At 41.6% G+C, this 26,418-nt stretch overlaps 1 protein-coding gene across 8 annotated transcripts in view; it reads left to right on the forward strand.

The window, feature by feature from the left end:
* Positions 1-26,418, forward strand: part of il1rapl1a (interleukin 1 receptor accessory protein-like 1a) — a 190,268-nt gene that overhangs the window by 152,336 nt on the left and 11,514 nt on the right. For all 8 annotated transcript variants that reach the window (XM_030428809.1, XM_030428804.1, XM_030428811.1 and 5 more), the window contains exons 7-8: positions 17,934-18,066; positions 23,910-24,055. In XM_030428809.1, the coding sequence (XP_030284669.1) occupies positions 17,934-18,066; positions 23,910-24,055 (279 nt within the window). The remainder of the gene's footprint in view (positions 1-17,933; positions 18,067-23,909; positions 24,056-26,418) is intronic.

The following is a 26,418-nucleotide window of genomic DNA, read 5'->3' on the forward strand; positions in this document are numbered from 1 at the left end:
ATTCTGTATGTCTTCTAACTACACATACTTGAAATAAACCGATCTCATATTGCACACGTGCATTATCAGTCCCGATGCCACTCAGCCCAGCTTCCCAACTTCTTACCTTCATTGAACCAAAATAATTCAGGAGTTAATTTAACCCAGTGCTTATAGGATGAACTATAAAGGTCAAGTGTACATTTAATGGTTGTTTTGAACTGAAGTTGAGTTCAAGCCTTGAAGCGACATTAGAAAAAACAAACTAGTGCACAGGATGTGTTCAGGGGTCTCACAGCCTGGGGAATGAAGCTGCTCTGTAGCCTGTTGGTACGGCAGCGGATACTTCTGTATCTTTTGCCAGATAGGCAGCAGGGTGACTTGACTGGGTGTGGGGTGGGTGTTGCTGTCGGCATATGTTCTGATGTTCTGACATTTAAAAGTGAGGATTACTGGATAATGCATATCAAAAGCAGTAACCTGCACTGTTGTACAAATCTCTCCCCCTCACTTATGGAAACTCATTAAGGCACACTGAGCTCGCCAATGCTTGCACTGCTGCATCCTGCAAAACCATGCCATTAATTAGCACTGGACTGTTCATTGTTCTTAGCAGTAAATCCAAACAAGCTGAAGTGGTTTCATTCGAAGCTTAAATGTATTTGTTTCTCATTGCTTTTAGTCAAGGTTTTTTTTTTTTTGTAAGATTTGCATTAAAACTGTAATTAATTCAATTCATGTTATTTATTCTGCCGTTTTTCAAGAGTTACTATTAATTACTTTGTATTACTTATTGTGTTGCTTTATATTTGTATATTTGTTGTGTTGTTAAGGTTTCTTACACCTCTCATTAACGCTTCAGCAAAGGAGACGAGACGAGACAAGATGTGTCATTTACTTTGCCATACCAGATTATCTATCTAATGTGGCATTCATCCCACTGACTCATCAGTCACAAGCTAAACTCTCACCACAGTGTGACAGATCCCTTCAGATCTCACTTCTACCTGACTGGTGTATATTTTGTCTTCATAGAGCTTTATTTAGATAAAGAGTTATTAAGAAAGTATATATTACTGTGGTCATCATGTCCCTAAAACACAGATCCCAACTCGCTCTCCATACAGGCGTCATTTGACCTTTCTGTTGACTGAAGTAAGATGAAAGGAGTGCGATTAGGTCCACTGTGTTTCATGTGTTAGTAGCGGATGGTCTGGGCTGGTGATGACCTTATCTCTATACGTGAGCGCTGGTTTTGATCGAGTTAGTCTGGCCTCGGTTGATATTCTGGTCAGTGGGTCAGCGCCTGCAGTCAGGCCTCCCCTGGGTCGTTCGTTAAAGTGATGTTCCTCGTCAAGTGTTCAAGTCACACCGTTTAATTGGCCTCCAGCCCCCTGGACAGGAGCCAATTACAGCTCCCTCTCTTTTATGCTCTGCATGTCTGAATTTATCTTTTAGCCGCGGTGTCCACACCATTCTTTGTCTCTCCTCCTCTTTCATCGTTCATTTTCATCATCACAGGTATCGACACTGAATTTTCACTCGCAAAATGTTTTCTTGGTCAGTGGCAGATTGCGCCCCGGCTCTCTTCAGGCACTTAAAAGGCACTTTTTACAGAGGTGACTCCCAGTGTCAGCGAGGCAAAATTACATTCTCTTTGCTCTCATTTTGACCATAAAAGGAGGAATTTTTTTTTTTTCCACGTGAACCCAGAGCAGTAGGAAAATTGGTCCCCAAACCCTCTGGCGTAGAAATGAAAGAAGTATAAAAGAAAGGTATAATGTGGCGCACGCAGCAATGATAAGGCGCGTGTGACACAGCAGCGTCTGAGTTGCAGTTGTACCAGTGTGCAGAGGGGTTAGAAAGGCAAGGGTGCACAACACGGGTGACCTGGGGTGTTGGGAAAGTCTATCATTTCGCCGTGGTGCTCGGTGTCACGCTGTTATGGGATATGGCTGAGGTTTTGAGGAAGAGGTGGGGCACCGGCACTTGTTAATTGATCCCTTAGTCAGTATGAAATTGCTGGATAGATGGAGTGTTTTTTTAGTTCATCGCCACATCATCACATAATCCCCCACAGTGCCTCTTGTGGTATAATGGGCCTCTGTCTTCCGCTGCCTCGGACAGAGCACCTATTATGTCATCAAAAAGGGACGATTAGCAGACGAAAGGGGAGATGAAAGCGAGGGCACCAACTACCTGTTCACAAAGGCCGTAATTTTTTACCGGTAATTAAAGGCTGACATTTCCCTGATGGATCATCAGGGGCCACGGAACAAACGGGGGAGAAGGAGCGACAGAGAGGAGAAGGAGCTGGATTCTCCCTCTGTTAAAAGCTCTCAGGCTTGTAATGGTAATTAAGGGCTTGTCTCTGGAGAGGAGACGATATTAGAACAGAAGAGAGGCTGAGGTTGTGGAGCGGGTGGGCCCCGGCTCTTTCATGTTCTCATTGCCCTTACTCATGCCTCCACTTATTCTGCCCCAAATCCTCCCATCAACTCTTTCCACTGTTCTTCTCACCCGTCCTCCTCCTCCTCCTCTTTCTCCCCACCAGCACCACCACCTCACACCGACCTGCACTTCTCCGCAATGCAGAGCAAAAAAGAGCAATCAGTTCAGCCCATCGTCATTGTTCCACACCAGCTCGTTGCTTTCCCATGAACAAAAAAGCCTCGTCTTTACGTACAGTACTTGCAGGTGTAGCTGTTTGGTAAAACAAGTACTTTCCACTTGTGTGCGCCCAAGATTTTTGTTCTGGCCCTCCTCCAATTAAAGCTCATCGTGATTGCCGTTTTTGCCGTCGGCGCAAAATCCACAGAGGTCCTAATGTGACACAGTACCTGTCTTTGCTGTATTTTCTGTCCTGACGGAGCCTGCAGAGCTGCTCCTATCCAGCACAGCAGGCGTTGTCATGGTAACCTGCAGGCGGCTAAAGGAAAGGGATGTTGACATAGATTTGGACTTTTCTGAGCTCAGCAGCCGACTCCTGATACAAGCAGATAACAGCGAACACACCTCCCCAGCTGTGGTTCTCCGTAGATGCCCCCTCTTACATGGGGAGATGAGTGTGGATAAAGGGAGCGGGAGCAGATATTTATTGCGACAGGGATTGGATTGAGAGTTTCAAGGAATCTATAGGGGATGATGTTGATGCCGACCGGCTGTCGTCCGCCGTCTTTGCTCAACGCTCCATTATTTTTTTTATCCGCCTTCCCATAACTCATCTCACTCTCTTGTCCTTGACTAGAGAGTGCGTATGATGTGTGCCGCGATATGATTGTAGGGGGTGAATTTGAGGCTGCGTGTAGTTTACATAAGACAACATACAGATTATTTATGTGTTGTAATATGCAACATGCACTTGGGACTTTCGTCACTGCCCATTTCCATAGTGATACATCCATTTTTAAACACACACACTGATGCACCTTCCTCTGCTACATTAAACAGTCAAACACTGTGATACACACGCACAGCAAATTCCTGCAAACATACCACAAGCTCAACCTAAAGATTGTTTCAAATAAATCATAATTTTGTTTGCGGCAAGCAACACATGTCTATTTATTGAGTGTCTCGTTTGCTCTCTTATCCCTCCTGTGTGCAGAAAAAGGATTACACAGTACCATGTGCACCATTTTTTATGCTTGTTTCACACCTTGTGGGGGAAGAATCATGACTGACAGGACTTCAGATTCTCCTGCAGCGATATCCACAGGAATTCTTCACAAACACAGTCTCTCTCTCTCTCTCTCTCTCTCAAAGATACACACACATACAGTACATATGTGCACACGAGCACTTTCTGCTCGGCCATTCTAATTAAGGCTCGAAATACCCAAACTCTGAAATGAAAGTCTGTGCTGAAGGCAGGGCTGTAGAGAAATGCTGTTTGATTGAAAGCCTTGTACAGTAACTCCTAATTCTGGTGATTTTTCACCACAGATGACGGATTATGTGGAGTTACATGAATTACTTGTTGAGGTTTATTCTGTTCTTTCTTAAAAATATAATGGCTCAAGTACAACAGATTGAAAAAACTTTGACTGGGATTTGCCACAATGGAATGCCGTGTTCAGACCAAACGCAACGCAAATTTTTCAAGTCAACGACAGGACGCAATTAGGCGCGAATAGGCGATTTTGCTGTACGATAACACCTGTACTTGTACTAAGACAGGACAGATAACTAGCTGCTGTGGCGAGAAGTGAGTGAGAATGTCAGGCTACCTGGTAGGTTTTTGAAATGCCTCTCAGCACCGCATAGCATAGCTCTTACGGATACAAATTCCATTCGGGGAACAAGCATTTTAAAAGTTGTTCGCTTGCAGCCTGGTCGACAGACCTGAGGCATTTATGTTTTTTATAAGACGGCATAATGATGTTGTTATTTCGTACTTCTGTTCGATTTATTGCAGTCAGATCACAGAGAATATCTTCCTTTTTAGTTATACTGATGTGGTTTGGGGTCATTTTTATTCGCAGTACTCGCACAAGTAGGCGCGATTAAAAATGTATTACTACGCGATCAAACTCACGCAAGTTATACAATTCAAGCATTTTCTCCTATTTTAATTTGTGTTAAACTTTAAAGCTTTTTAAAGTCTACTTTACTTCTGAGGTAATCGGTTTCCTGACTTTTTAAAAGTGAAGTCAACTTTTAAAATTTACAGTCCAGTTATTATCCAGTAGACACCGAGTGGCAAGGTCCACACATACTGAAGTCAAGATTCCTTTGTATATATATATATATATATATATATATATATATATATATATATATATATATATACATATATATATATATGTGGGTAGTGAGTGCTCTGTCCCATGTTTTCATAAAGTAATGATGCATTGTTCTGTCATTAAACACAACAAATATCAATAAAAACAATATGCAACAAAGTGCAACAGAAATAGGCTCAGCAAATAAATCATGACATACTGAATCACTGAAGTCCGTGCTCAAAACCAAAGCCAAATTTACATCAAAATGTTCCACTTCGACGTTCGACTGGCACTCTTTGAATTTTGTCGTCTCGTTGGGCCCTCCTCTTCAGCAATGGTCTTAGAAAATTCATGAGGATTCATCCACTACTTCACAAACATTATTTCTGATTTGATGACAATCCGTCTGATAGTTAATATGTTTAAGTCTGACAATACCATCCCCTGTGCCACGCCTCTAACATTAAAAAATGGCAAACAGCAAAATAAAGTGGTTTTAAGTTCATTAAAAAAATACTACTTTCTAAACGATTCTACCAACAAGTGGGATATTCATTTCCAAATAGAGCTCGATAACAGATATGTCTTATGGTTGCTTTCTTTGGATGTTTGACCTTGACTGACAGTTTGTCACTAGAGAGCTGTTTTCACATTCATCTGCTGCGCTGTGACATCCCAACCAATTTGGAAGCCAAACATCAGGACCAAAAGAACAAATTACACAAGCACAGGTGAAAACAGAACAGACGTTAGAGTCGACTGGAGTCGAGTTGGTAGAGATTTGAAACATATTTGCACTCGTTTGATTTTTATTTGTTAATTTTTTGCTTTGTGCGACATATCGTGTGTCCCGTGCACTTTTTTTCAACCCTCTTTAGCATCTGATATTCTAATACTGAGTCCACTGATTAGTCTAGTCTTAGGTGGAGATTGAGTAAAGGAAATAAATGTTACTTCACAATGAAAGTTTGATGAATTGATCTATGTCATCATGTAACTGAGGTCTTTTAAAATCTGGAAATGTAAAAGTGACCAAGCACTGTTCTTTTCTGATATTTATGTTTAAAAAAAAAAGGCTTATATTTTGAGTTACAAAAATGTTATAATCATCATGTACTCCTCATAATAAATAATACATAATAAGATTAGTAGTCTCTGAACTTGAACATTAACAAAAGCGAACACATTCATTTGCAGTGATCTGGATAAAACCGCCGACTTCTAAAAGAATACCTACATTTCATATTCTGGTAGATTTCTTATGTGTTGTGATTGAAGCTGCAAATGGAACATTATCTGCTGATGTTGCCGTACATAATGTAACGTCTCGCAGACCTGTTCTTCAAAGTAAAGCTTATATTCTAATTGAGCACCTCGGCAGGTAATGTTCAGTGAGGTGATGGGTTAAATATGCAGAGTAGGACATCTTTTCTTTGATGTATATTTTCCACTTCCCTAGCAGGATGCTTAAACAAAGCGTGATGGCTATCGTAATGGGTTGTTCTTAAGTAGTAGTGGCATGATAAAAGCATGTAAAACTGGTAATCAAGTGCTTTTTTTTCCCTCATCCCCCGCTTTAATGTGTCTCCCTTACTTATCGGACCAGTGTTATAGCCCTCGCATATCTCTGGGCTCTCAACATCTCCCGCATTACATGCTTTGCAGAGGTAACTGAGTTTAAGTGGGATAATGTGTGTTGTGTTTCGGATGATTCTGTTGCAGCAACGGCAATTTATCACTGTACATAATGGCACCGCGTTATGGTGCAAGACTTTTTTGTTTATAATAGCGAAACTATAAGTAGCTGCTAAAATGGGATCAGGAAGCACACGTGTGATGAATATTTCTGGAATGAGCAGGGTTGCTGGAAGTCCATCATATTTGGTTCTGCTGAGAGGTCGGCCTGTATGACGTCAGAGTAAATGGTGCATGTGCTGTTGTAAGTAATGGTTTTCATTCACATTCTGTTAAATAGCTCTTTACTTTAACAGTAATCACAGTATCCTTTCCCAATTAATCCAATCAGGACAGAGAACTCCTTAATGAGGCAGTCCTGTCTGCTCTTGAATGTTTGATACTAACAGCAAAACAGGCTGGAAGTTTAAAAAAAAATGAAGAAAATAGCTTTAACTTCAGTGGGTTTGCACTATGGCAGAGGAGATGAAGATTCAGTGGCGTAATTCATGACCAGTTCATCAGGTGCGTTTTATCTGCCAACATTTAGCACAATGTCAAGCACATTTATTTCAGAACGTTGGTCGTGGTAAACATATAATATTTTTACAAATGCGGTCACGACCGGCTCAAAGCCATGACAAATGGCTAAAAGCAATACAAAACGTTGAAGCTGAAACAAATTATTTATTTGAAACTAAAAAACCACAGTAAACAGTAACCAATAAAGGCAACTTATTTTTTATGTATAACTTCTGTCTCTTTCTTATGTTTTTAGTGTGTTGTTTTTATTAATTTTTTTTTCCTGTCAAGTCCTGGAGAGTAAGAGTACCGTTAAAAGCTCTATATAAAATAAATGTATTATTATCATTATTATTATTATAATTAGTATAACTATTGTGTCACCTATGGAAAAATTCCCCAAACTCCTTTATTAAGTCAGTTGTGATGTTGTCAGTAGTGAGCTGTTGAGTTAGGAGAAACAAAATGCTGTCTGGGACAAATTCCTTATTATATGTGCCTTTTCATAAATCCATGTCGTACATTAAGTTGTCCTTTTTTTTGTGTAGCAAAAAAAGAAAATGTTCCAGTGATCTTTATTTGTATATAGCGCTGGGACGTGAGGGCCCATCACAAGATGTCAATGGAGATGCATGTGAAGAACGTCAAGGTGTGAAATAACGGACTTAGAAACTGTCCGCCCATGGTCCGAACACCAAAGACGTACGTTAATACCGGGGATAAACTGTCTCATAGTTTAGAATAATGCAGCGCTGTGAGGATACGTAAAAAAAAACTGAAGAGAGGAGTGTATGTATAGAAACGTACAGAGACTCTGCAGTGTACTTCATACACTACACTGATGAACCGCATGATTGTACATTAGCCTTTGTGATCAGAGGAAGTTTGAAGGCTATTTCATGTGGACGCTTTTGTTCAAATTACCAAGTTTCCTCTCTCTCTCTCTCTCTCTCTCTCTCTCTCTCTCTCTCTCTCTCTCTGGTGTTTAATCAGTTGATGGTTTTCATATTTGCCCCATTTCTGGAGGGCGCTACAGCCCCCTCGGCACCCCTAGTTCCCACACCCGTGAAGATGAGTGATATTTTAATGAAAACTAGGATGAATAACCAAACACCTTAACTTGCCTGTTTCACATGGAACTCCCGACTCAATGTGCCTCTCCTCCCACCTGCACAGAGCGAAGAAAAAAAATCAAACAAATGAGCAAAGTGCACATCGGGGTGAGGAAAACACCAACACGCTGTATCGCATCTTGTGCCAGACTTTCGCCCTGCCTTGAAAACAGTGCACAGAGAGAACATTGGGTTGTGCCGGAGATCAGAGTGTGTTACGAAATATCAAACACACTCTCGACTGTGACTTATTCAGAGAGCACTCCAGATTGTTTCTGACTCTACAAATAAAACATGTTGGTGGCTGTCACACGCTGAGAAAACACACAAGCCAACTCTGCTCTGAGCGGTGGCATGCAAGAGACAAGGGGCCTATTCAGCTGATCGTCGGAGAAAAAGAGACGAGAAAGAAAAGACCAAAATTGACATCTGACGTGCATGTGTGCGTCTGCCCATTTATAATCATGTTTGTATGCGCATGGTCTTATTGTTTCTATTTTTTCTGCTGTCTGTCTGTTCGTTCGTCTGCCCCTCTGTCTGTGTATCTGTCAATCTCGCCGGGTCCGCTGTGCATCTGTGCTGAATTTGGACAGCATCTGCGGAGTGTTCTCTGTGCTTGGTTTGTTTTCCTCTCCTCTGGCTCGGAAAGTATTCCTCTGTCTGAATCCGAGTGCCAGCTCTGTGAAGCCAAATTATCCCAAATACTGTGAAATCAGCTAAACATGCACCAAGGGTTGATGCAAATCAAATGGATGCCCCTGTGCAGCGCACGTCATTTTATAGTCCTTCTAAATACGATCACCGTTCCTAGTTTCTCACACACTCAGTCATTTATTCAGGGTTCGCTTCTGTTCCACTAGATGCTGTTGCTGAAGGAATTTTCTAATAAAGAGCTTCTTTTATGATTCTTTTTAAAGGCACGATGTGTTTTTATGTTCATATCCTTTTTTGCTTGAACGCATTTTTGTAAGTATGTTCAAGGAGCACATTCATTCAGCAATTGTTAGTAACTTTAGATGTAAGAGTCTGCCAGATTCATTTAATGGGAATGTAAGGGGTAGCTTGCCACTTTAAAGGAGCAATTTGTGAGCTATGGCCAGAATTTAAGTTTGAAACACACAAACAATGAGTTTACAATAACAACAGACTGTGAAGAAACAACAGTGTTGACGTTATGTCAAAGACATCTATGTACTGTGTTGCAGGGATGTCGACCGAAGCTTGCATGCTAACCAGCTAGCTCTGGCACGCCCTGTCTCATAATATCACTTTGTACTCCAAGAAGCTGATAGCCCCCGTAGTTTCAGCTGGGAGATGCAAAAACAGGAAGTTCCCTACTAGGTCTGATAAACAATGATAGGATGGAGATATCTTTATACCTAATTACCACGCTAAACAGAAAAAACAACGGCACACCTTCTGAATTCAAGCTCCTGTCTTTTACCGAACTAAGAAGAGTTTAAGCAACACATTTCATTCAAATTTTAAATAAACACAAATCTCACCAAAAAAGTCTTGGTTTGTTTTTCAATAATCACATCTGATTTGGTTGAAATAAATCCTCAATAAGATATGAAAATATTCTGACTCCAAATGCCATTTCAGCCTGCTGCTGAGGTCCGACTCTCATTCCTTCCTTGGCCACTTGATGCCCAGAATCACATTCCTGGTCAGATATGCTGTAAATCACCTCTGTACTGTATCACCTTTCTTCAGTGTAGCGTCTTTTGGTCTGAGACTGTGCTCACTTCCAGTCTGGTGTCTGGCCATGTTCACTTGGAGGCCAGTTGGCTGAGCCCTGTTGCCCACTTTGACTCCAAGCTGGTGTTGTGGCCTCATAGCTCCCAGGCTAGCTGAGTTAATTGCTAATGGCGGCTAGTCGCTACAGCAGATAATGAGCTCAGTATAGCGAGCAGCAGTATGTGGTTATGCGAACCCCTGTAGTTTTTGAGCAGTACGCTGTGACATCACTGCAGCAAGTTCAATTTACTGAAGATTTTCAAAAACAAGATTTACACCTGGTCTTAGTTACCCTTCAAAGGAATAGGTTGACACTTTTCTGAATGTCAGATGAGAAGATTGATGTCCCCCATGTTTGGCGCAAAATATGAAGCCACAGCCCTCTGGTGGTTAGCTTAACTTGGCATAAAAAATAGCCTGACAGCCTGGCTTTGTTTGAATGGAACATAATCTACAACTGCAAAGCTCACGTTAACAGTTTATATCTTGCTTGTTTCATTTGTACAAAAACCAAAGGATAAAAATGACTCTCCATTGAGTCTCAGCTGGTTGCCTGGCAACCTTACCGTGATGACAAACCTCCACATGCACCATACGAATGAGTGAAATCTAGAGTTGCGGGTAGGCAGCGACTCTCTCACTATTTTTTTATGTTGAGCTAACCAGCTTCAGATCATATTTACCGCACAGACAAGAGAGGGATGTCTCATTTAACTCTCAGCAAGAATGAAAATACAAATTTTTTTCCAAAATGTCTAATGACTGATTGTGTTTTTTAGCTTTCAGATTCCACATTGCCAAAGCTTTGACAGCACTTTAGTTTGACTCGTAACGTGATGTTTACAAAATAATCATTATCATCATTATAATCATCAGTAATGAGCCACATACATATGTCTGTTTTGGAAACAGTTTCAGCTTTATAGACAGACCAATAAAAGAAACCCTGCATGAGAAAATGGTGTTATGGAGGCCACAGGTACATATTACAGAGGGGATAAGCACACAACGTCAACTTTCAAATGATACTGTCCTCCACCAACAGTCATCTTTAATGCGAGTTGGAGTCATAATCGGTCCGTGTGCGCGTCTGTAAGACTGGAGGAGACGCTGGGCAGGGAAAAAAAAAAATGGGTGGATCTTAAATCTCATTTCCATCAGGCACTGTGACCAACTCACAGCCGGAGGGAGTATGTCAATCACTCAGATTACATGGATTTGTTCCACACCCACGCATGCGTGAAGGCAGAAACAACACACAAAGATGTGCACATACAAAGAAACACACACTGATGAAAACACTTAATCATGCTCTTGTGCTGTACAAGGCACACATTCAGTCAGCGGGGGATATTTTTCACACCAATTCTTGCCAAGTCTTGTAATGGCACATTTATTTGTGAACGTATAAAATGACACAGTGATGGTCTCGAGTTTTTGAGTTTTCACCAAAACACTGATCTACAAATTGATCTACAGAGAGAGGAGCAAAGTGGTACCTCGCTAATGTAGGTAAACTAGTGCCGATGCTTATTTTCTTTGTTGTGTCAACGGTGTATCAAAAGCAGGTTGTCAGCATTGACTGTGGCGATGTTGCGCTGTCTGTTGCGAGCTGGGCTGTCCCCATACACATTAACACCTAGCAGAAGTATCGTTATGATAAAAATCAAAATGGTGATAACATCACAACATAATTAGAATTATGTCAATTAAAAGTCATCTTTGTTTAGAAAGGTTTTATTATGTAATTGCCAAAGATGTGCTTAATACAACATCATGTGTTGATAAAGATTTGAAAATGTGATACTCTTTGTTGCATTAAAGCCAGAATATCTTTGGGTTTTTGGACAGAGTAAGAGCCGTTGTTGTGTTGATTAAAAAAAAAAAAATGTTCACAATTCCTAATTTATTAAATTGATATGAATTTTTTTTTCTTTGACTTGATGCCAAGTTCATGTGATTAATCAGAAGATGATCAGCTGTGATGAAGAGGCAAGCGTCTGTAGGTACAGTCTTCAACCTCACATTAGATTTAGAAATGTTTTGGTTTTTTGTTTGTTCTGAGAGTAAATCAGCCAAATTAAAGCAACAGAGATGGCCCAGTTTGAATGACCTTCAAAGAACACGACAGACAGTTGTTTGTAAAAATGAACCATTCCAAGCCGTCACATTTAGCTGTAGGACATTTTAATGCACATTTTTCACAATTTTCAAACCAAATCTTTAGACCAAGCGATGAAATGATTCATATGAGAAATAACCGATAGATGAATTGATAATGAAAGTGATTTTTCATTAGCCATGAACTATATATGTTATCCAAAGTGAACACGTTGTGAAACTTCTTGTTATGTTTCTTTTCACCAGGAAGGTAAACAATATAAGTGTAACATTTATAGAATCATTTAACCTGCAACCGTGGCCACAGCTGCGAGTACGGGTTATCCTAAAGGTGTGAAGCTGGCCTGTCTAAAGGGCTTGATCTAACGCCGCTTCGCTGCCTTCGCTGAGACATGACAGATTTTTTCAGTTTGGTCTTGTATTTTCATGCTGTCCTCTTGAAAGCTCCTCTGAAGCATAGGGTCATAATTTACCTTTTTTTTTTTTTTTTGGCTTTCCTCGCCCTCTGTGCTGCTTTTACCTCAAAATGACTATACTCCTGTCTGACATGTGTCTGCATTTCTTTTGCTGTGAGTCGTGGTTGGACTCCATGATTAAGAATGAATAATGTCATCCCATTCTGAGGTCTGTCGTGCACATTACCACCTCACCCATTCAAAAAACAATAATGTCTCAGTTATAATTCACCCTCAAGATCAGTGAGAGTCAACAAAGACGCCATTCTTGTGAGTTACCAAGTGTTACATACTGCTCAGAGAATAATAATAGATCATGATAATAATGACACTGCTGTGGGGTTTGACAGCAGGAGAGAACAGAGGGATTTAAAAAGCTGCTCCTCCTCCTCTGCAACTTGATAGTGTGCAAATCATTCACCTCATTGTTCAAGTCCTGGTTAATAGTCTTCCTGCCATCTGTTCAGACTTCAACCGGCTTGACATCATAGTAAGTTTGCTGGCTCAGAGGCTAATGGCGGAGTCATGCTAGCCTTATGTAAAACGGCCTTCTCTCCATGCTTGGCGCTTATTTAGCGTGTATTTTTTTCAGCAGCCTTGCAAACACAGTCATTCATTTACCCACCAACCTGGCAATTTAAACTGCATCTGTAGTCACATGTTAACACCAGGAGAGGATATGTGTTATTTCAAGCTGCACACTGCAGTGTTCAGGAAATAAAGCGTGGAGCTCAAGAGGGAGTCGAGGGGACGTTTAACGTAGGCCGAGGACATGATGTGACCGTGGATATGTTGATAGAGCTGCATATGGTGTTGAAGTCAGCCCTGCAGCCAATTTATCCCCACGGCCAAGTAATTTCACAGCAACAAAGACAAGTTCTTCAGCAGAGCTCACCACTATAAAAGACTCACCGACAAGCCATCTTGAATTGCACACGCTGTCTTTGTGTTTGTAGTCATTTTCTTGGAATATCATATTTAAAAATAATTATATATCTTTGATACTTAGAGCTCCTTCTTGACATCTGAAACAGCAGCAGCTGGGACATCCATCTCAAACGGAGTCCTCATTTTTCATTCTTTGAAGTCGGGAATAACTTGTGAGCCAGTCCTCACAGTGCTCAGGGAACTGGAAATTTGAACAACTGCAAATCCTTAGGATGTTGTTTTGGCTTGTAAATCTTTAATTCGAGCATAGAAAAGCTATTTTTATGTGTGACATCATGGCATTTGAAGTATACATGAGGAACAGACAGGACAGGAGAAAGAGACACTTAAATACATGTCAACGCAAATGACACAATAAATGCAGGTAATGTACGTTTTCTGCAAACCAAAAATATGATGAAACTTTACATCTACAGGTTTCAGTTTAAAAAAATTTAGTGCTCCGGTTAGGTTAAGGCACAAAAACCACATGGTTACTGTCAGGAAAAGATCATGTTTTGGATTAAAATACCTGTTTTGGTAGCTCAGCAGCTGGAGATGTCACACCCTGCCACTAACAATATTAATCAACAGTAACACAGGTGGAATGTGGTGTCCTGAAATATATCCAGTGTCGTCATGCTTACAAATGTTGAAACAGTCTCAAACTGTGGTCACTGGCTTGGCAGACTTTCAGTTTTTAACTCCACCGTCATACCCTCCAATAGGAAAATCAGGTCATAAACATGTAATGTGTACCTGATATGACATGTGCAAATGTGAACATATCAGTGGTCTGCAAAAAAAATTATAAATTGTATCTTGGCAAATGAGTTGACTGTGGGGCTGTAGGGTGGGGGAGCAACTCTTGTAAGAACGAACAACCACCATCTTGTATCACAATGTCCATTCAGCAGTCACACTGCATCGTGACAGTGTGGGAGAAGAAACAAAGGTTGTTGTGAGAGTGTTTGGGGGAGTTTTCGGGGAGTGCTGCACATGGATTAGAATGAAACAGCATGAGGCCTTCAACAATTTCCTGTGATTCCCAGGGAGCTCAGTGGAGACTTCCTCTCCAGGCAGCGGCTCCCGGCAGCATGACATTCCTAGTTTGTAATTGATCTGTGGGATAAACGAACAGCATGGGGGAGATTTATAAACAGAGGAAAAGGGAAGTGCTGCATCTGTCTGAGATCCAAAGTTGTACAATATGTGATTTGCACAGTATGGTTACTTTGCACGTTGGCTCCAAAAATGATCTAAGTGTGACTATACAGTAATGAACTGCTGCACCAAAATCAGTGTGCGTAGGTGTATGTGCGTGTGTGTAATCACGCGCAGGAGGTTCCTATTTTGTAGGTACAGCGTGTAGCCTTTGTAGAGCCCGGCTGTGCACAAATACCAAGCTGAGAGTGGCTGTTGAACTTTGGAAATGTCAGCCTTACCGACAGCACTATCAGTTCATTCCTGGGTGTCCTCCTATCCTCCTTCCCTGCATGCCTTAAAAACTTTCCTTGTACTCCAAGTGACCTACTGAAATCTTTTGAAGCTGTGCCTGGGTTGTGGGCAGGCGGCGCACAGAGGATGCATGCCCCTAGTTCAAATGCAAACATTCTCTCAGAAATAACCTTCCCAGTTCTGTTGTGAAGACGCGTGTGTCACTGGTCACAACAAGGGCATCAGACAGAAAAGGTGCAGAGATGTGAGTGGAGTGCGACGGGTTCAATGAGCATCACAAATAACAAAATGGTTACCCCAGTGAAATGCAAACCGCCAGGACAGTCTCGCAAGGAACACTTACAGCTGGGGTGTGTGAGATTGTAAAAATCAGCAAGAGCTAGTCTAGTCTATTTTAAAAGATACAAATTTAACCAACTCCTCCCTCCAGGCCTCCATTTAGAACCACTTCACCAAAACACAAATGTGCCTGGTGAAGACTATGCCCATAGCTCTTCCAGCTGGAAGATATGTGTTTTGTTTTTTTGTTTTTTTTTAATAAACACATTATTGATCAACTCTGTTAAATGCCACTATCATAAAAACACTAGCAAAATAGCCACCACAAACGCGCCTTGGGCTAAAAAGGCTACCTTTGGCCTCTGCAATTACTGCTCTCTGCTGTAGTTGTGTGCTTCGTGCTAACATTAGCTTCTGAATTAATCTGGCTCTTGTGTGCTTTGAGCTAATGTCAGTTGCTGAATGAATCTGGCTCAGGTGCTGTGTCCTTTTGCTAACATTTGCCACTGAACGGCCGGCTCAGTGTGCTTTGTGCCACCAGGTTAGCTAGCTGCTGAATAATAGGCTAAGGGGCCGTGTACTGTTAGCCCAGCACACCTGTATCAAACATGTTTCACGTGTAAGAAAACACCACAGTAAGCATAAACAACGAACATGGCTATTGTTAGTATTCACCTCTGGCAAGCTAGTATGTTGATAATCATTTTTGATACAATTTCTCTGCTATTCTTGGTTGACTAGCTCGCTGTTAGCTTTAGCAGTATTTGCCAGGAAGACTATTGTTGTGATTTAAAACAGCTGCTCTGTTGTTAGCGGTGATGGCTCAGGCGTGTCAGCTGACCAATCAGAGGAGACTGTTTATTTGGGAGGGGGACCTTAAAGACACAGGGGGTAAAACACTGTTTCAGACAGAAGGGGACAGTATGAGAAAGCTGAGAGTAACCCCAAAATAAAACTATGAACCTGAAAATTAGGATAATATGTCTCCTTTTTCTGTACAAATGTAACAAACCCAACCCTGCTGTAAGCATTTTCTTTCGACTGTATCAGACAGGATTTGGCACAAACATATGAGGCTGTACCAGAGTTTGCCTTCCATTCCCTCCACTAGACAGTGGGGAGCTGTCCATGGTGCTGTCACTTGTGACAGCACCATGGACAGCTCCCCACAGTCTTGCGTAAAGCAGGATTAATGAATACATGCCCCCGTACCAGTACAGTTTACCTTGCACTCCTATACATAAATCCTGCTGTGAAAACAGGGAAAAGCATTTGCTTCACCCCCATCCCTTACATGCTTTCAAAACCACATGCCTCAGAGGCAGACACAGCTCTGGCTCTCCAGAGAGAAGCATTCCCTCCACAATATAGTTGACAGTATGTGCTGCATGATGAGCCTCCCTCATCTGTGCGTTGTTTACATGTTAATGCGTGGTTCACTGAGAGGCAGCAGCATGTGATTGCTGCACCCCAGGCCTTTTCAAGAATGCCACTTCAGGGGAATGCAAAATAAGCATGTGCATATCACTGTATATGCAGACAATGCTCTTTTTGTATGTTCTCCACCATAATACATGCACAGTTCACGGATGCTGAAGGTCTCGCATGAGCGGTGAAAAAGGGGGCTTCTTTATGCCAGCTGTGATCAGCTTACACGAGCGCTACATGTAACGGAAGGTTTGGGCCTACAGTTTTCTCTCTTTACCACAAGCTCAGCAAAGATTTTGAATCTGTAATCTTTATCAAATCGCACAACTGAAATGGATTGAAAGGGAAACCTTTTTATTATTGATATAGAGCTGCAACAACAACTTCGATTAATCCATTAAAATGCCAACTGTTTTGATAAATGATTAATTAATTATTTCAGTAAATTTTTCAAGCAAATTGTCGAAAATAAAAGCCCTTGGTGCCCCCATGTTTATAAAAACACAGTGAAAGTGCCCTCTTGGATTCCCCTGAGTTAAAACATGTTAAAGTGCCCTCAAGGGTTCTCTTCCAGTGGACAAAACATGTGCCCTCTCTTCACTATAAATGTTTCCAAGGCTTTCTGTGCACTGATTCCCCACCGCATACAGCTGGTGCCCTTTTCATTTATTTTTTTAACCCTTGCCCTCAAACATCCTGAGTCCACCACTGGTTGCACCCCGAGATTGGTCTATGGTGTATCACCCCCTTTCAACACTTGCCCCCGTTGAGACATAACAAAGAGATAACACAGACCCTACTGGCTTCTCACTGAAAATTACTCCTTCTTCTTCTTCAACACATCAACTCTCAGCAAACTGCAGTTGTTGACTCCTGACATTCCTTCATACCCAGCAGCAGCTCTAAATAAAATAATGTTAGTGTCAGCCTCCTCTCACTTCCCCTCGCCTTCTTCCCTCTCATGGACACACAGTCTCGAGGGGGGCTTAAGGAAGCTCTTGAGTGCCCTCATGTGTTCATTACTGTTTACTTGCTTTCAGATGAGTGTACTGTGTGTGTGTGTGTGTGTGTGTGTGTGTGTGTGTGTGTGTGTGTGTGTGTGTGTGAGTGTGTGTGTGTGTGTGTGTGTGTGTGTGCGCGCTATTAACATTTCCCGAGACTCTGTGTCAAAGGAGAGACTGTCTTTTTTAATCACAGCTTCACATTTCCTGATATATATTGTGTGTCCAGCTTACACGTTCGCTCATGCGACCACTTTTGACGTGAACTTTGAGCGATAATATTTGCGTGCCTGTACATGTCTGAGTTTGCTGAGGGAATGTCTGTGCAAAGATTTTGAAAGCTCATGTCACTGACAAAATAACATGAAGTGTTTCTGCAACTGTCACTGGCTTTGAAGGCAGAGATATGATATGGTGCAATATTTTTGGGGCCGTGCACATGAAAGGCGTACCTTTAACAAGCCAGCGGGACAATCAAGCGTGACAGCATGTCATCTCCTGTCTTCGCAGGAAGTGCTTTGAACCTGACTTGCCGGGCGTTTTTCGGCTACAGCGGTGACGTCAGCCCGCTCATCTACTGGATGAAGGGAGAGAAGTTCATAGAGGACCTGGATGAAGAGAGAGTCCAGGAGAGCGACATCAAGTAAGGAACACTGCTGGAGTCGAAATCATTTCATTGGATGAGGCAGTAATGAGGAATTAATAGCATACGGAGATAATTTCACTGGAAAACGATAAAGGGCAATACCAATGGTTTTGCATTGTTTAGCCCATTAACTTCAAATTGAACACACTTAAACAAACACTTTCCAGAGAATTGTTTGCAGCTTTCCAAGCAAACATAGGTTTCCGTTTTATATGCTATTGTATGAGCATCATTCAGAGTCTTAAAGCTTGTTTAAAATCATCATTAAGTAATTTTGTCACCTTTCTTTTTGTTAAAATTGTGTTATTATCCTGTGGAAATGCACCTTTCATTGTGCACCGCAACAATGCATACAGAACAAAATAATCGTCTGTTATATATATCACAATATATTTGAGTGAACACACCCCTGGAATGGGAAAGTTGTCTTTAAACAACAGGAGCAATACCACTTACTAAAAATACACAACAAACAGTGAGAACAAGCTCTTTTTAATACAAACACAAAACATAAGCATGTATATTGGCATAATTTGCAAAATGACAACCATAACCTGATTTGTTGCGTTTTTATGGCTCTACTGTATGATGTGTCATCACAATTTACTGCTTCACGACTTGTGCTGAGTTTCATATTGAGTATTTGTCCCATGCCTCACTGCATTTACTCGACAGGTGGTTGACAAAGTCAAAAGCCAAAAGTCTATCTTCACATCTTGTTTGTGATCAGACGTCAAAAGTGATTTGTTTTTTGTACATTACCAAAATAAATTATATCTGAAAACAAAGAATAAATATTCATAATTATTCATTTATATTACGTAGAACAAGGTAAGCTAATGTACATTTTTTAACCCAAAACATGATCTTTTCCTAAACGTAATCAAGAAGGTGTTGTACCTAACCCTAATCAGACTATTTAGTCCAAAGGTCATTATATATCATGATATAATAAGCTATATTTTGAAAGTCTAACCACACACTTCATATTACAGATTAATGTAACTTTATTTGTCTATCAGCTGCAGAACAGGTTTGCACGTCTTCTGGTTTAAAGCAAAACTCTTGCCAAAATGCAACCTAGGCTTTTTTGTGAATGTATATGAGTCAAACCTTCGTGTAAAAGCATAATTATGATGAAAGAGGCACTTTTAGACTTACCGTAGTTTCTTTTTCGGGCAAGCTCATTTTCAATGAAGTGCTGGGGCACTCTTATGCTAGCATCAAAATTGCTATTTTTAAAACACTAAGAAGGCTCGACACAACATGAAACTTTGCTCGTAGTATCCCCAGGGTTTCTACACATGAACACGAGCATTGAGAACATTGTTTGTGTACACAGAGTTTACTAAAAAGAAAGTTTTTGGACAACTCACGTGAGCAGATGTTTCCTCCGCTCGCCGCCGTCCTGCCAGTGAGAAGTGTCGATCTCTGAATGCGATGTAACATGGAGGACAGTTAAGGTAGACCGCTCCTAAAGCTTAGTTCAATATAAATGCACAGATAATTCATTGTTTTGTCATTAGCGAAAAAGAATAATGACCTTGAAGGTGAAAAAGGAGCCTCATATAAGAAACAATACTAAAATCAAAAGCCGGAAAAGTCACATGAGATATCGCATGGATAGTTGTTGCTGGAAGACAGTAGCGGTCCACCTTAACTCTCCTCCATGTTACGTTGCATTCTGAGATCGATACTTCTCGGCTGCCATGACGACTGGGAGCAGAACAAGCTACTGCTAACGTGAGTTGTTAGAAAAACTTTCTTTTTAGCAAACTCTGTGTACACAAACAATGTTCTCAATTCTCGTGTTCATGTGTAGAGACCCTGGTGATACTACGAGCAAAGTTTCATGTTCTGTCGAGCCTTCTTCGTGTTTTAAATACAGCGATTTGATGCTAGCATAAGATTGCCCCAGCACTCCATTGAAAATGAGCTTGCCCGAAAAAGAAACTACAGTAAGTCTTAAAAGTGCCCCTTTCATCATAATTATGCTTTTACACGAAGGTTTGACTCATATACATTCACAAAAAAGCCTAGGTTGCATTTTGGCGAGAGTTTTGCTTTAAACTCACCACCATATTGTGAAACCATAGTTTTACATAAAAGAAACTCCACATACCGCTCTGTCCACATACATGTATGTGTTGTCTAACATCCCATTTCAAGGATGAATCTGTTAATGGCTGTTTGTGTGACTTCTCCTCTCTCTCCATTTCCTTTTCAATGCAACATTGTAAAAATTGCCCAACAAGCCTTACTTTCAGGGCTAAGTACACTTAAAACAACCCCATTTCCATGTCTCTCCCCTCTCACGGTGTAACACATTCAAACAAGTCCATTCCCTGGTCCATGCGCATGTTTCCCATTAGGGCTGTTTGGAGAGGCTGCAGCTCTTGGGAAACAGCCCTGTCAGATGGTTAACAACTGCCATTTTTCACACCGCCGCCACTGTCGCTATCTCCTTCGCTGCACGCACGTATAGCAGCATGCAGATGGGCCATGGGGAGCCGAGGAGGAGGGGAAAAGGGGGGAAGAGAGGGAGAGGCAGAGAAAGAGAGAGGGAGCAGACAGGGAAGAAGCGGAATAGGAGTAAGAAATATTGTAGGAGTCACCGAGGAGCAAAGTAAAGAAGACACATCTGTGATAGTGAGTTTGCTTGTGCGCTGATATGAGCATGCAACAGAAACAAATCTCATTTTAACCACCAACACCGCTCTCCTGTCTGTTACTTTTTCTCTGTCTCCGTCTCCCTCCATTACTCCCTGACACCAGGGCTCCCCATTCACTGGCTGAGAGGTTATCTTTTCTATAATTCATACCGATATTTCATGCAGCGGATCAATAATGTATTTGATCATTCCGCTCTCTGTTGCTGATGCTGCTGCCATAAGCTATTCTCACATCCAACGTGTGCCCTGGTTTCACCTCCATGACGATAGGCAGGGTTATGGACCAGGGAGCGATGGGGAGAAAGGAGAGAAGAAACTACACATGAACAGTTCTCTGCGCTCATCCTGCAGTCCGGTCTCCTTTTCAGATGAAACACTGAGCATGTTTCTATTGGTTACCTCTCTTCTTCAGGCTGGCACCCACACACTTTTAGCTTTATTACTAATGCATCGGCAGCCCAACTTGAGCTCACAGACGAACACTCATACCTTAGGCTCAGAGTTTCTGCAGGCATTTATTTACCCAACTCTGCGCCTATTGATCCGGAGGAGTTCATTTCTATGGTTACCTGAGCCCATAAATTCTCATTTGCGCCACCAGGACAGGGCTATTATTGTTATCATAGCATGGATGACTGGACATTAGCATAGCATGCAGAGATTAATAAATTAGCAAAACAAATCTGGCTCAGCATAATGAGGAAGGTGATCGATATGTTATTGACCCAATTCAGTTGGTGTTTTGCAGGTGTACGTCGAATGTATAAAAGGAATGAAAACGTTGGAAATTGATCAGTAAATGAGCAAACATAGTGGTTTTGCTAATGAGCAAGGGAGAGAATATGTGCTTGCAGCCATAGCTTGAAAACACGTCTGCGATTTACTCATTCAGCAAACTCTATATATTTATAAACTCAATCCCCCAAAGCAGAGGAGTTTTACAAAGATTTATGTGGAATCTGTGTTGTAGTCAAGACAACCAAAAACGAGACCACATCATGACCGCAACAAGAGTGCACAGAGACCAAGACAGGACCAAGACCAAGCCCTAACAACACCGCATCAGAACCAAGACCGATCTTTAACAAGACTGAGTTGAGACCAAGACCAAACACTAACAAGACCGAGTCAAGACCAAGACTTTGAAGGGATCAGATCAAAAACAAAACCGAGGCCTGGCAAGAACAAGTCAAAACGAAGACCGATCCTTCACATGACCGACTCAAGACCAAGACCAAACACTAATAAGACAGAGTCAAGACCAAGACTTTGAAGGGATGAGATCAAGACCAAAACCATACCTGACAAGAACAAGTCAAGACCAGACCCTAACTAGATCAAGTCAGGACCGAGACCAAACCCTAACAAGACCGAGTCAAGACCAAAACTAAACCCTTACAGGATCAAGACAAAACCAAAACTAAACCGTAACAAGACCGAGTCAAGACCAAGACCGGTGCGAGCCCCACAATGAATAATACACAATAAAAAGTGGAACATGCAAACCCTAGCCACTCCTAAACCTGATCTGATCCACAATTGCCTAAAATATCCATATTCACATAAAAACACCCACAGAAGACAAACAAAAATTCCTCTTGATTCATCTCTTATTGTCATATATACACTACGTGTGTATGTATAAGTGTCAAATCATCAAAAAGCATTGCCGACTTCAATTTTATGTGTGGGGAATTTTACGTTGATGTCTATAAGTAAACAAATACGATCACAAAGGAGCTGAAATCACCTCAAATATATTTATTCAACTAGCCCTAACACTTCAGACCAAGACTGATCTTGAACACTGCGTAGAATCCTACAAATATGGCACTAAGATCAACAGATGTAGGTGCATCTTGGAGAAGGCTTATGACACACTAGGCAGAATTCACACTCCAGCCCAGTTGTACGTGTGTGTGTGTGTTATCAGCTGTCATTCAGCTGTCATTTATATCTCTGCGCTTCACCTGGACCTCGTTATCCAAGTCTATCTTTAGTTCCTCATCATGTCCGTTCGAGGCTCACGTCGAACAGCGCCGGTCATTATTCATCAGGTTGTGTGTGGCAGCGAGCTGTGTTGGCTCATATTGTGTGATAATGTGAAACTGGACGATTCAAAGTACCCACCGCTCCCTGGAGAGACATGAATTATTCCCGCGCCTCCTTCTTCCAAAGCAGCCCCACCACCGCCACCCTACCCCACTGCACAACAAACTCAGCTGAAACTACAAATATCATCAGCACCGCCTCAGCCTCTCCACGCAAAGCCCATGATACACTTTCAATTACTGATGCCAAATCTTCCCAACAGTCTGTCCTTATGTGGAGTTTATCGGCTCGAAGGCGAAGAGAGAAGAGAGATGCTTTATCCTACACACTTAAAGACTCGCTCACAGTGCACTGCTCTCCTCTTTCCTCATCCCACTCCTCCTTCTCAACACATTATTAACACATACAGTAGATGATACACACACACAAACAGAGAGAGAGCGGGCTGTTTCTCATTTGCACTTTGTTTCCTCCAAAGTGTCGTTTGTGCTGAGGGTGCTGTAAAAGTGGGCTAAGTAGTGTGTCTAAGGTACGAGGGAGCATTATCTCCCCATTCTCTCCTCCTCCATCAGGCTCAACCAGCCCAGCGGGGGACACTCATTTACTTTATGGAATATTACTTTCTCTCCTTCTCTCCGTTACCATGGCATCCGCTATAAAAAGATTTCTTCTGATTGCCAGTATTTGATTCCCCCCCCACACACACACACACACACACACCCCCTCCTCCTCCTCCCCCCTGCGCACACTCCGAGGAAGAGCCCTTATTGATTTTCATTTCTCATATGTTTTGAGTGCAGAGAAAGAAATTAACATACCACGAGGTACTTAAAGTTACATAAAAGGGGCTTCATTGAGCTAAAGTTGTGCAGAAAATCGCCGCTCACGGGCATTCCATGGCTTGTAAAACAGTACGTTCTGCCATCGCTGCACACGGGATCATGATTCTTAAGCTACCATCACATACATGCTGCAAGCCATCACATTCACTTAACATTACATGTTCTTTGAGTGCAGATCAGAGGAATGTGCTAAAAACGGAAAGCTACTCCCCATCTTCTGCTTCCAACACAGGTGTAGTGAGTATTGCTCAGGATGTTTTTGATTGTCTTGCAGGGTTGTCAAGGAGCATCTTGGCGAGCAGGAAGTGGCCATTTCCTTGACTATTGACTCCTTGGAGGAGGAGGACCTGGGAAACTATTCCTGTTACGTGGAAAATGGTAACGGCCGTCGCCAAGCTACCATCCAGCTCCTCAGGCGCGGTAAGGGCTCTTTGACGTCTCCCACTGCAGCAAGTTTTTGCATTTTATTTCCGCCTAAGTGGCTTTGAGGTTGAAAAAAAAAAAAAAAACATCTTCTTCACTATCCAACACTATCATATATATTCCGTATCAGCTGTTTCCAGCTCTTCATTAAAGCTATATGATGAATGAAATATTTAAAGCCTGGCTGCACCACTTCATCAAATGGAAATATTCTATCTATCTTGTGTATCATTTTACACACGTTTCCCCAAACTTCAGGCTGTTATATATTCGGGCTCTTTGGGAATTGTAAGATCTCCACTGGAATTCATATAAGTTCAGTGTTTTGTGAACGAAGTTTGGCTGCAAATCATTCACTGTTTCATTGAGGTTAAAAGGGTTAAAGCTGCTATAATCAATATTTTTATATTAAACTTCCTGTGAAACAGCTAGTAGAGTGCTATTTGACGCGGCACATTTTCATGGCAGCTAGCGGGACCTGTTGTGGACATTGATCGGCATTTACAGTAGCCAATGTGCAGTAAATGTGTGTTATGTCCCTCCGCCATGGAGCTTGAGGTTCGCCTACTCTTCTCAGACCTGCTGCTCAAGTGAATACGGCCGGACTGGGTTCAGACAACACGGTCTCCGAGGGGGACAGAAGCCAGATGGTCAATGAGGAATGCATTATTGATTGTGGTTTTCCTGCTGGTTTTTGATGCTGGCTTCCCCCCGAGTCAGCAACTAGGACCTGGTAACGGCAGCTACAGTTAGCGACAGCAGCAGTTAGATCACAAAGCCAGTAAGTCATTACAAAACTCAATAAATCCTCACGGTACTGGCAACTGGTGATGGAGGTGTTCATTGAGAAGTTCCTTGTTATCAATAGTCAGCAGGCACTGTAGCAACAAGTAAAGCTATCTGGATAGACTAGAGACAGCATGAAATACTTTTTATTCCATAAAGTAAGATCTAGTTTCACATAAATCAAAGATGAAAGTTCAACAGTTGGTCTTCTTTTCATACCTCCATGGCAAACTGGGGGTGTTTATTGGACTCAAAATTAGAATACGCCCCAGGATGAATCATTAACATTTTTTATAATTTTCCATACAGTTACAAACGAATGCACCATTAAAAAAACATTACATGCCCTGTCCCAAACAGCAGCCAAAGTCCTAAAAGACTTGGAGGAAACCAAAACAGAGCTAAAATGGAAAAAGAAAAATTTATTGGATCTCATTGAATACCATTTATTACAGGTGTAAAGCATATCTGTTTCTTTAAGATCACTTCAGATATTGGATTTTTTTAAAAACAGGATCAAGCAGACTTAATATACCTCCTTTCAAAGACTTAACAGCTCCCTTTTAAACTGCATCCCTTTGTTCTGCCTTTCTTGTCCATTTCCATTCCCATCCAAGCTCGTGTTAACAATCTGTGCTTAAGCTCCATTTGGTTGTGTCGCTTCCTTCTACAAGTGCTCCAGCAGCTGTGTAGCTATTTTGGCTTTTCTAGCATGACTTGTCTGAAGCTCTTTTCATGCACTGGTTGTCACCCTGCAAAGAGAGGTAATTTGATGGCTGTTTAAACAAGCAAATTGGTCCCCAGCTTTTCCCAACAGGCCAATAAGTTCACCATACAATTACATTATAAGTCTTTATCTGTCTGTCTGCTCGCTTTAATCTGTCTCCGTGACCGTCTTATGTAGATGGCCCAATTCCAAGTGAGTGGTCTTTGTAGACTCGTGACGGCTTCATTTAACTCTCTCCGTCACTGCAGCATTTTCCAAAGAGAGGGATGCTGAGAAAGACTTCAAGTGGAGCTCTGTATCTCTCTGTCTCCTGCATTATTCTGATGTTTATTTCATGTTTCATCACTCATAAGCCCTGCAGCAAGTCTATGAATGTCTCTGCAGGCTGCCTTGCCTTATATTTCAGAAGAAAGAGAGGAATGGAAAGAGAGATGGCAGAAAGGAAGTGGCGGCCAGAGAAACATAAACAACTTAGAGAGTGAGGATGATGGCTGTTCATTAGCTGAAAGCATTAAATTGCAGACATGACATATAACACAGCCAAAACAACAGTGCTGTATTTCCGAGATAGAGTATTTATTGTTCTTGAACAAACATCAAGGATAATGTGCTGAATGGTCCAGAACTTTACAAGTACAAGAAGTACGAAATGAAGGCATACTGCCAGGGGCCGGTTAGCTTAGCTGAGGAGAAAGACTGGAGACCTGATCAAAAACAATGCAATCTGCAGAACAAATGTCAGCACTGCACATTTCTGCAAACAACATATATGTACATTTTCATTTGAATGTTTAATATTTCAGTGTTATGTTTTGACTAGGCTGTGGTTAAGGTTAAGGTTAAGGTT

Source organism: Sparus aurata, chromosome 9 (genome assembly GCF_900880675.1).
Source record: "Sparus aurata chromosome 9, fSpaAur1.1, whole genome shotgun sequence".
In the NCBI taxonomy this organism is placed as follows: domain Eukaryota; kingdom Metazoa; phylum Chordata; class Actinopteri; order Spariformes; family Sparidae; genus Sparus; species Sparus aurata.